The sequence below is a fragment of the Oncorhynchus nerka genome, linkage group LG11, assembly GCF_034236695.1.
Source record: "Oncorhynchus nerka isolate Pitt River linkage group LG11, Oner_Uvic_2.0, whole genome shotgun sequence".
Classification (NCBI taxonomy): domain Eukaryota; kingdom Metazoa; phylum Chordata; class Actinopteri; order Salmoniformes; family Salmonidae; genus Oncorhynchus; species Oncorhynchus nerka.
The window spans coordinates 49,781,881-49,794,044 of NC_088406.1; the positions used below are offsets into that span (position 1 = coordinate 49,781,881).

General features: G+C 44.5%; 1 protein-coding gene across 2 annotated transcripts in view; it reads left to right on the plus strand.

Annotated features, from left to right (window-relative positions):
- scn2b (sodium channel, voltage-gated, type II, beta) overlaps positions 1-4,269 on the plus strand; it is a 32,246-nt gene extending 27,977 nt beyond the window's left edge. The window contains exons 4-6 of one of the 2 annotated variants that reach the window (XR_003864752.2): positions 545-740; positions 1,629-1,699; positions 3,219-4,269. Coding sequence is in view for 1 of the 2 variants with exons in the window: in XM_029673079.2 (XP_029528939.1) it covers positions 545-740; positions 3,219-3,246 (224 nt within the window). In the remaining variant the exon portion in view is untranslated. The remainder of the gene's footprint in view (positions 1-544; positions 741-1,628; positions 1,700-3,218) is intronic. The other variant, XM_029673079.2, reaches the window with a different exon arrangement.
- Positions 4,270-12,164: the final 7,895 nt, after the last annotated feature.

A 12,164-nucleotide genomic window follows, 5' to 3' on the forward strand; every position in this document is an offset into this window, starting at 1 on the left:
TCCTCATCTGCTTGTGTTTCTGTTCTCCCTTGGTCTCAACCTTCCTTCAGCCCAGGACGTGATGACTCAACACTATACAGCTTTTTACTTATTTACTTCCCGAGTGGCGCAGTGGTCTAAGTTACTGCATTGCAGTGCTAGAGGCGTCATTGCAGAACCTGGTTCATTCCCAGGCTTTATCACAACCGGCTGTGATCTGGAGTCCCATAGGGTGGCGCACAGTTGGCCCGGCATCGTCGGGGTTAGGGGAGGGATTGGCCAGGGGGGTAGGCCATCGTTGTAAATAAGAACTGACTTGCCTAGTTAAATAAAAAAACATGTAATACAAATATTGATGGGCGTGCCAACCCAGCTCACCTCAGAATCATTGCCTCTCACAAATGCTGGTCTCACACACATGTATGCATGATGACACACAAACACATAAAAGGGCATTGCTGTTTTTGTTTCCTCACACTGTGGTTTAATCAGCCCTTTGCCAACGATACACTCCATCTACAGAACTGTCTCACCTCCTCTTTCCTCCTCCTCTCCCCCTCCACAGTGCCTCCCCCGCGGGACTCGACCATAGCGGTTGCGATCGGGGCGTCAGTCGGCGGTGCGCTGGCTCTGCTCATCCTGTCCATGGTGGTGGTGAAGTGCATACGGCGTCACAAGAAACAGGAGCTCATCTCTGACGAGCAGAAGATGGAGGAAGAGGGCAAGCTGGATGCAGAGGGGGGCCCCGAGGAGGGAACCAAGTGAGATCCCCTCTTTGTTTTAACTTACCCATCCTCCTCTAGAATGTCTATCTCTTCCTCGACACCACTACAGATGTCGGATCTTAATTTCAGCCAGTTTGCTACAGCTGGAAAGTAATCCTGCAGCAACATGAAATGTGAATTATTTTGTGTGTTATAATTAATGGACATTTTTCTTGGATTTTACACATTTGTAATGAAAATTCAATTCTGAAATTTCTAAGTAGAAATTGCACACTTCAGAAACAGTTTTTAAACCTCAAATAAGTGTAACATGTCCCTGCATTGCAGGAAAGTTATCCTGCAACAGGGTGATCATGTTAAGATCCTACATCTGTATATTGTTTTACTCTCTAACTCTTTCTCAAGGTTGTGCAATTATAATAATGTGTCCCCTGATTTAGGCTATTCTCATTCTCTTTGTTTTCTCTTTGCTGCTTGTCCTTTTCTCTCTCTCTCTCTCTCTCTCATTTTCTGTCATCTACTCGAGGCAATGCTCTTGAGGCAAAACCCGGAGAGTCTTGAAATCCACTCTAATTCCCTGTCTCTTTCAGCTGTCCATAGTATGTGCACTGACAGGGTGGTCCATACTTTACACCTAACAGGCCATAACATTCTGGAATAACCCCAGAAACCTCACAAAATATAGATGTTATGGAAACACATTCCAGAAATATGTCCGGTGTAATGTATAAGTGGATTCATACATTTCTTTTGAAACCACCCTGGCTGTGGTTGAACAAAGCTGACAAATATCCCCTCTTCCCCTTCTTTTATTCTTCTTTTTTGTGTGTGTGTGTGTGTGTATGTTGAATGTGTGTTCCTGCGGGTATGTGTGTGCGTGTGCATGTGCGTGTATGTTTGTGTGTTTATATTGCCATGAGCCAGGCAGCTATAACCGGCCTGCATGGTCCTGGAGGCCCAAGGTTCGCTGGAGCCCAACCTCCTCCCTCACACTGGTAACAATCTGTGATTGGTGTTTTGTGCTGGTCATGTGACCCCAGTTAGCCAAGAAGAAGTGGCCACTTATTGCCTTCATCCTTTTTCCTTTGTCCCAAACCTTGCTGTTCATCCCTCTCTCTCATTACCATGTAATGGGAACTTCAAATTCTGTTTGATATTTAAATATGAGGCTCTGTCCTGACAATCTCAAAATAATAGTCTATCCTTGGCTCATTTCCTGTATGACCACTGATGTGAAAGGACGATAGATTAAATCAACGTGATCTCATGTGTCAGTGGTCATGAAGGACAGGTGACATGGAAAGGACTGTTGAGACACATTCTCACTCTCAACCTCAGTGCTGATCTCATCCAGTACAATGGTCAATCCTGTCCTGCCTTTCCCACTCTGGTCTGCTCTCCCTTCTACCTCTTTTCTACCTGATTATCTCTCTTCCGGGCCTTAGATCTGATCAGTTCTGATTCTGAAAGCCTGTAGGGCTCAAGCCTGACTTCAAACAAACACAGAACTTGTCTGCACAATTCTGTCGTCTAACATGATTTGCGGAGTTACACGTGCTCACTGCATCTCAAGTTAGAGTTTGTCCATTAGTTTGCACTCGTGTTTGTTTGACCTGACACATGGCTAGGTTCCAAGATGAATTTGGGTCCCGCTTGATTTGGATAGTCCGGATTTTCATGGTCATTCTATCAACAAACTGTCTGTTGATAAGAAACCTCTCGCTAAGGTTACGTTTAGGGTTAGGGTTAGGTTTAGAATACGGGTGAGGGTTAAGGTTAGATCTACGATTGGGATAAGCAGTTCAGTTTAGGGTTACGATAAGAGCTACGGTTAGGGTTAGAGATAGGGTTAGCGTTAGTTGAAATGTCTGTAGATAGTATGTAGAGCGTCTACAAAGAGACTATCCAAATGTGTGTGTCATAGCTTCTTCTTTTTTAAGCTATAGCAATCTACAGCCATGTCTCAGGTCAATGTGTTTGTGCGTTTTAACTAGGTTTTGAGTTACTAGTAGCTAACACATTTTCCACACTAACTCTATGAGATATCAACCCCTTCCTGTTTCTGCACAGTAGCTATTGATGTGCTTACATTGTGGTCCTAGCCAATGTGATACGGTGATGTGTGTGTGTGTGTGTTGCAGTCTGTGTTTTGATGTATGGGATTGTACAAGTTAGTATATGTCCCAACATTTCCCCCTGGTCTGACAGTGGGATGTAAATACTGTACAACAACAGTAGCATGGAAATCAGCTTAAAAACAAGTCACTGGTTGGCAAGACAACCAGTGCCTACTTTAGGAAGCACTGACCTAGATGTTTCAACTATCTTGTCTTCTACTCTTATGTGACTTTAATTCTGTGAGACATCTCTTTAGTGTGTTGGTATTAGGGGTGTTGTTTCCTTGCTAGGTGGATTTAATGTACTGTATGTACTGTATCGCTGAGCTCATATATATATATATCTCTGCTCTCTTCTTTCCCTGCCTCTCTGTTTCCGATGAACCATAACCTTCAGGAAAGCATTCCTGCCTGAAGATGTATAGTGACCCTTGCTTGAATCCTCGTCCAGCATCTGCCTCAGCCCACGCCGCCTCCCTTCCTTCCTCTTGTCCATCCAAACAAGATTGCAGTTATGGGAAGCCCCAGCCACCAGCCACGCCACCCACGCCACCCCTGCCTCTATCTTCAGTCAGTCTTATCTCCTCTCTTCTTCGACGGGGGGGCACAAAAGGTGTAGGAGACTAGTAGACGGCAGTCTCCAAACGACATTCCTCTTTCCCCTTTTTCTCGCTTGTGGTTTAGCTTAAGATAGAGATGTAAGACCTTAATTTGATCCCCCTGTAGCAGCATAACTTTCCCACAATGCAGTATGTTTAAAATGTGTATTGTATTGGAGGTTTTAAAAGGCTTCTGAAGTTTTCCCTAATGGAAAATGCATCAACTCTTAGAAAAAGATCAATTCATTCTAATCCACATAATCATTCACATTTCCTGTTGCTGCAGGACTATTTTCCTGCTGTAGAAAACTGGCTCAAATTAAGATCCTACATCTGTAGCGTAAATGGATGGTTTGACACCCGTGATTACTGGGAAAGATCCTGCTCTCTCTTTCTCTCTCTCTCTCTCGCTCTCTCTCGCTTTCTCTGTATCACTCTCTTAAATTGTTGTCTTCTAACTTGCCACACCATTGGATAGCAAATGATTTACTTCCAAATCATATAATTCTCTCTCGCTCTCGCTTGCTCTCGCTCGCTCACTCTCTCTCGCTCTAATTTTCTTGCTCTATCACATTACTTAGCGATGCATAATGGCTGGGGCAAAAAAGTTCCCTTTTTTTCTGACAGCTCGTGTGTGTGTGTGTCCAAATTCTACCTTTCTGTGTGGGAATGGTGTGGGTGGATTTTTGGCTGTGTGTGTTAGTTTTTATGTACAGGGTATAAGCTGAATGACCTTCAGACGTAACTACGAGCAGTGTGGGTGTATACACGTGTGTGTGTGTGTGTGTGTGTGTGTGTGTGTGTGTGTGTGTGTGTGTGTGTGTGTGTGTGTGTGTGTGTGTGTGTGTGTGTGTGCAGTGTGTGTGTGTATGTGTGTGTGTGTGTGTGTGTGTGTGTGTGTGTGTGTGTGTGTGTGTGTGTGTGTGTGTGTGTGTGTGTGTGTGTGTGTGTGTGTGTGTGTGTGTGTGTGTGTGTGTGTGTGTGTGTGTGTGTGTGTGTGTGTGTGTGTGTGTGTGTGTGTGTGTGTGTGTGTGTGTGTGTGTGTGTGTGTGTGTGTGTGTGTGTGTGTGTGTGTGTGTGTGTGTGTGTGTGTGTGTGTGTGTGTGTGTGTGTGTGTGTGTGTGTGTGTGTGTGTGTGTGTGTGTGTGTGTGTGTGTGTGTGTGTGTGTGTGTGTGTGTGTGTGTGTGTGTGTGTGTGTGTGTGTGTGTGTGTGTGTGTGTGTGTGTGTGTGTGTGTGTGTGTGTGTGTGTGTGTGTGTGTGTGTGTGTGTGTGTGTGTGTGTGTGTGTGTGTGTGTGTGTGTGTGTGTGTGTGTGTGTGTGTGTGTGTGTGTGTGTGTGTGTGTGTGTGTGTGTGTGTGTGTGTGTGTGTGTGTGTGTGTGTGTGTGTGTGTGTGTGTGTGTGTGTGTGTGTGTGTGTGTGTGTGTGTGTGTGTGTGTGTGTGTGTGTGTGTGTGTGTGTGTGTGGTGTGTGTGTGTGTGTGTGTGTGTGTGTGTGTGTGTGTGTGTGTGTGTGTGTGTGTGTGTGTGTGTGTGTGTGTGTGTGTGTGTGTGTGTGTGTGTGTGTGTGTGTGTGTGTGTGTGTGCAGTGTGGGTGTATACACGTGTGTGTGTGTGTGTGTGTGTGTGTGTGTGTGTGTGTGTGTGTGTGTGTGTGTGTGTGTGTGTGTGTGTGTGTGTGTGTGTGTGTGTGTGTGTGTGTGTGTGTGTGTGTGTGTGTGTGTGTGTGTTTGTTTGTTTGTTTGTGTTTTAGTGTTTTAGTGTGTGTGTGTGTGTGTGTGTGTGTGTGTGTGTGTGTGTGTGTGTGTGTGTGTGTGTGTGTGTGTGTGTGTGTGTGTGTGTGTGTGTGTGTGTGTGTGTGTGTGTGTGTGTGTGTGTGTGTGTGTGTGTGTGTGTGTGTGTGTGTGTGTGTGTGTGTGTGTGTGTGTGTGTGTGTGTGTGTGTGTGTGTGTGTGTGTGTGTGTGTGTGTGTGTGTGTGTGTTGTGTGTTGTTTGTTTGTTTGTGTGTGTTTGTGTTGTGTTGTTTGTTTGTGTGTGTTTGTGTGTGTGTGTGTGTTTTGTTTGTTTGTTTTTTGTTTGTTTGTTTGTTTGTTTGTTTTGTGTTTTAGTGTCAGTGTCTTTCCTTCAAACTCAGAGTCTCCCTTAATGGAGAAGCCAGGCATGATTTTATCAGTAGTCAACTCTTCTGTACCCTTGCTTCAATATGATATTTTAGCCTGTGTTGCTTGCTCATACATCGAAACAACACACATGTGTATCGCTATGAATGAAGCTAGTACAATATCATACATAAGCATGACATTTTTTTGCACACATTAAGACGGGCACAATTCTGTCTACAGTGGATGGATCATTAATGGTCTGACATTATATACTAACTGACATTGTACAAAAAAAACAATCCCCAAATGATGTCCCCCTTTTGTCCACGTACAGTAACCCTTACACAACACCTGAATGTCCGGCCCTAGTTGGTCGTTGACACTCAAATGAGCACACAGACACATTGACTATACGTGATCCAACACATAAGCTTCAAACACCACATGCAGCCGTGTAGCTGTTTTGCACACCAGAAGTCCACACGCCGAGGCCTACACATACATAAAAGCTGAGCACTTTCAGGGAAAACAGAAAAAAAAGTACAATAGAGAAAAATTTATATCGGATACATATATTTATACGTTTTGACCAAATACCAAGCTGTACTCTAGAGGTGTGCTTTTGTCGCTATTTACGTGTGGTCCTCACTTTCTTAAACTATCAATGTTGGAATGTATGAGGCCTCTCTCTTCTGAGGTAATTGATCTTGGATGTTCTTTGGATGTTACATATTTAGCTATATTAGTATTGCACTGGCTGTGAATGTATTTGGGAGACAACGTGAGATGTCCAAGTTGACGTAGCAACTACTTAATGAAATTAACATACAATCAATCATTCCACTTCTCTCCCATTGAATTTCAAACTACCTTCACAGATGTAGGGCTTACGTTACATTATCACACAAGTATTGTAATGTATGTAAGTCTGTGAAGAATCACACAAAGTATAAACTGTGGATTTGCTAAACAATATCACAACCTTAAAATAGTAACATTTATTTATTTTAGTGACAATTTGTCAAATGTTACCTTCATTTGCTCCTTGTGTTTAAATGTCTTGGCTTTGTATTTTCCAACAGACAGTGTTGGGGGAGCAGATAGCCTATGGGAGTGTGACTTTAGGTATGACTGGGTGCCTCTGGTGTTGTCTGATGTGGTTTTAAGGCCTAAAGCCGGGGGCCACGCTGATTCTGTGCCCAGGAGTGCCCTACCTCATCTGGAGACAGTCTCGCCCTGTCTTTGCAATGGGCACTGCATTCATAGTCTGCCTTTACGTTATTCACTGCTAAAGCTTCTTTCTTGCACACTTTGTTTCTTATTATTTGTCTCCTCAGATCCGTCCTAGTTTAGATTTCATTTGATTGAGTATTGTATTTTGACATTGTTGAATTTTGTACCACGCAGTTATGTAATTTGTACTTTATGATGTGACTTTGTGGTTGTCCTAGCTGTTGACGTTGTGGTAGCCATCATTACTTGGTCTTTGGTAAGTTGGCCTAAGTTTGGGGAGCTCACGTCTGAAAGATCATTCATTTAACAGTGGAAGGTCAATGCTGATCTCCACTTGTAGGGTTTACAAGTGGAGATCTAGAATGACTTCATTACTAATTACTATATTAATGAATTCAACTTCTGTGCAATTGTGACTGTGGTGTTAATCAGTTTGTATGGAGTCTGAGACATCAGCTAGATGCATGGTTAGAAGTCTGGGAAGTGTGTTGTCCTAACCAGAGAATATATATCTAGGTCACAATCAGACTTAATTTCCAAAGTAATGATGGTACCTCAAGAATTAACCCCCCAAAAATGATCATTTAGATTGTACTGTATTTTATACACGAACTCACACACACAGTGCTACCGATGGCTAGGGGACAAAGCACATGATCCGAGAAAAAAAAATGTGTCGCCTAATGAAATCAACATGACCTCCATTTCTCCTGTCACTCACTCTGACATCTCCGCTGGAGTCCTGAATGCTGGGTAGCTAGCTGGAATAGTAGTGGAGGTCCCGGAGTTTCCCCTGTCTGTCTCTGTGGGATCATGCATGTTTTTACTGCAGTGTTCCTCTGTGACGCATGGCTCTAACCAGGCCCTCTCGCACCGGACACCCGAAATGCTTGCACTGCACTGTGTCTCTAAGAATGAGCTGTAATCAATATTGTATTTTGAAATAAAAACGAGTACATAAATATTACAGTGTGCATTTTATTGTCAGCAAATTAGCTCTAAAACTGCAGCGTGGAATTACTACTGGTGAGAAGGGGTGATTAATGATAGCATGGAGTGAAGTGTGGAGGCTGTAAGGAGGCTGGGTTGTGGCCAATGCACCAGCGTGCTGCGTGTAGCTACTACCATTGGGCAGCACTGTAGAAACATCCAAAGACTTAATCTTGCTGGGCAGAGGCGGGGGGGGACTGTGACTCAAACTGCAGATAGATATTCTCTCTCTCACTCTACACTTCCATTTCTCTCCCTCTGGCTCTCTTAAAGTGAGACAAATAGAGGGAGGAAGGTCAGCTTGTCCGCTGGAGCCTGGAGAAGAAGGGAGGGGGGAAGGCGGAGGGAAAGAGGAGGAGAGGGACAGAGGATGAATGTGTAATACTCGTAGTGCAGATATCTGGGTCTCAGTGGGAGGGTTCTTAATAAATAGGCCTGGCGGGGGTTTAGATCACAGCAAGGTCAAAAGGTCACTGCAGATTGAGGCTTGATAAGCCAACTGAGGGGTCTTCGGCACAGACAGGATTGAAGGGGACAAATTAATGCTCACAAACTCAGTTATAGACACACACAAGTACTCCGTTGCACAGGTCAAATCCTACTCAGACATACTAGGTCAAAAATGCCGCAGCTGCTGTCCAGTGCCAGCAATTATATCACCTCAGCCGTTTGCCCTAGAGTCAGTTAGGTATAGGTGTGTGTGTGTGTGTGTGTGTGTGTGTGTGTGTGTGTGTGTGTGTGTGTGTGTGTGTGTGTGTGTGTGTGTGTGTGTGTGTGTGTGTTGAGGTGTGTATTTGTGGAAGGAGAGGGAGCTGCCAACACTAAAAGCTGGAGTATTTTGCCAGGAGTGTATTACTGAAACAGTTAAAACTCCTAAATAGCCGTCAGTAAATCTGGTCTCAGAATATACAACTCGGAAGACCATAGCCAAGCTATTTATTGGTTTCTCTATGGGTATCTTAACTGCATTACATAACACACAATATTTATAATTCCTCCAGCTCTCCAGTCTTCAGCTCTTAAGTCATCATCCCATTGGAGTTATTCTCTCTTTCTCTTTCCTCCGCTTCCCTTTAAAACACCTCCTCTCAATTCCGTGAAATCCTGATCAAGAGAAATCGAGCTCATCTGAAAACCGGTCTGAAGCCTGTATTTAGTTCCTGTTAGTCATGCTGATTATAAAAGACATACCTCAACAGAACTGGGTCTGATGAGAGCCACATACTGAATACTAAGCCCAATGATGAATTCAAGTTATTCTTTTCACAAACTGAAATAATATATGTACTTTTCAGTCTCAGAGGAAAGTACTATTTCCTTTTAAAGTTAGATGGAATAGTTCCAAACCGCTCTTGAGAAATATTAACAATGAGCGTCAAAACATTTAATAGTTACAAACTTACCCAGACACATACATGACTGTTGCTTCTCAGTGCTAGACCAGATTAGTCTTACCCACTTGAGAGAACTCCATGTTGTGGCCTATTGAGGAGGTTCAGCTCCGTTGTGGATTACTCTGGCTGGTTCGTGAAGAAATAGCCCAGTCGCAATTGATCATGAAAATAGTCAACCCCACATGAGTCCTAGCCTCCTCTTCCCCAGAGTACCAAGGCCCTGGGCAGGTCTGAAGAAGCCTCCCTAGAGAACATGGTGGTGGATGCTGGAACTGTCGACAGAGGACACATAACCACCTGGACCCCAGCCATTTCAAAACAGATATCTGACTGCAGTGTTTAAGCAAAGCCAGCAACCTGGACTTCCGAACACCTCCTGAATGATACTGTTAAACTGCTTTTAAAAACAACCACGGCAGTGTATCTTTACTTGTCTAATCTTGAAGATTACGGTGTTGTCAAATTGTTAGTGGGGTTAGCCATCAATGCACATAACAACTTACCCATCACAAGCATAACAGCTCGAATCCACCATGATGACCTGACAGGACACATAGTGGTACATCCTGTCTTGCAAAAAAAAAGATTATGTCTACTCCCCAAAATGCATTGTGCCCATGCGACGATTGCGTCCAAATTGTGGCGGATCGTGTCCATCAGAAAAAAAAGCTGCGACTCTTACAGCCCAGATGTTTTCATTTGAGTGCCGTGCCAAGATAGATCAAACATGTTGATCCTGGCATTAAATCACCGGTCAGATTTCTACGTCAGTCAAATCGTCAGATGTTTGGGTCAATGGTTGCCCCCCCCCAAAAAAAAAACATCAGTGGAAAAAAATGTCACGCTGATGTCTCACAGTAGCCCGTCATGGAGTTATTGAATCTCTGACATGCTGTACTCCATTTGCTCGACTACAGTCATACGGACTCCAACGTCTAAACACACCAACGTGAACGCCGCAGTCCTGTTTCTCGGGCTCTTAATAGCCATACTCGTCACTCTCACTTGAGACAGGTCTTTTCAATGATGCACGCCACAAACGGAGGTTATCGGCTGAATGCGGTTTACATACATTGCACTGTGGTAATAACATTCCATGCAAATTCTTACTATCCCGCATAAAAGCACACCACGTGGTGCTGAAAAGGAAGATGCTGAAGTTATCTTGAGAGGTTGCTTACCGTAAGAATACAAAGTTTATGTTTTTTACGGGCCTAATTCACGACATACTGCAATACTGCCCCTTCAACAGCTAACTGCAATAAAGCAAGTAATACCTCTATCAGAACTTATAGGTACACACAGTATTGCTCCTTACCCAATGATGCCACTGCCAGCCGGTACACAAGAACATATCATTTGGATAAACTACCTCCAGAACCAGTCATCATTTTATTTTACTCCACACGCATAGCAATCGCCCATTCACACACACACACACACACACACACACACACACACACACACACACACACATTTGATCACCATCACACGATGCAAAACACTGAACGTACAGCAGTAGAACTACAATTAGGAATGTGTGGCTACAACACCTTTCACCTTTGCCACAACATAGTGGTTCAGAACTTCAGACAAGACGGTCACTCACCTTGTCAAGGTCCCCGTGGCGGAAAACAAAGAAATAAAACAACCTCACGGACACCACACGTACAAAACAAAGAGTAAACGAAGAAGCAAAAATGAGAAACTACGGCCCAACCTATCTTCATCCGTGTCCTTGCATATAGGCCTTACTCTGAGCTCTGTACATGCACTGGCTGCTACGAGGAAGAGAGAACGTGTGTGTGTGTGATAGAGAGAGGGAGGGGGAGAAGCAGAGGGTGGACGGGAGGAAGGCAGGGAGAGAGGGATGGTGAGGGAAGGGGGGGGGGAGCAGCTCTGTCCTCCTTTCCTTTCTATGTCTCCCTGAGTTCTTACTGGGATGGCTAAGGTCACAGTTCTAAATCTCAGGTAGGCGAGGCTCGATGCACCATTTTACCTTTGCAAAGGGAGGGGACATAGTGAAGGCAGAGACCGAGAGGGACGGAATGATCGAGAGAGACTAAGGAGCGTGAATGCTAGGTCAGGGCTGAGCATTCTATATGCGTAAATGTCTCTGAAGACTTTCCCTCCTCTGTCTCCCCTCCAGCTGTCCTCCAATCATGTCCTCCCTCGCTTCCCCTCCCCTCCCCTCTGCATCCATCCGCTGCCCAACCCTCCCCTCCTCTCTCACTCTGAGTGTTGCTTCATCATGCTCCCCTCAGTCACAGTAGTAGAGGGAAGCAAATCCCTTTCTTGTCCGTCCCACCACCATGTTGTTCTGTCCATAGAATTACAGACAGTCATTTCCTATGATCACTATGGTTCCCTCTCCTCAGCACCCAGTGCTTTACTCTTCGCTCAGTCTCCAGGTGAGGGGCATCTGTCAGCGATTTGGTGCAGAGTTATAGTGGAGTCAGGCGCAGGACACAGGTATTGAGTAACACAACTGAGTTTACTCAAAGAATCAAGCAAAATTCCAAATAGGAACATACAAAATACACTCGCACAAAACACAACCACTAACGACAATAAACAATCGCGGACAGAACAGAAATGTATGCCAGAGGGTTAAATAAGGAACGTGATATGAGAATGGAAACCAGGTGTGTGTGTAATACAGACAAAACAAAACGAAACTGAAAGATGGATCGGTGGTGACTAGAAAGCCGGGGACGTCGACCGCCGAACACCACCCGAACAAGGAGAAGGGCCGACTTTGGCGGAAGTCGTGACAGCACCTCTATGCGTTTCTTTCTCATACTCCACAGGGCTCCATCGTGTGCTTCAGAAATCCAAATGTTACGTTTGTCCCGTTTAAGTCCAGCGACAGCGACAGCGCACAAGGACAGAGTTCTGAATCCCGGGAACTCTGTGTTGTTTTCCTTGCTCCAAGTCATGAGAGCTATAGATACTAGGGCACGTATCATCCACTATAGCCACTCTCTTCACTGTCCGTTCCCCAAAAATATACTCCCTAAACTGTT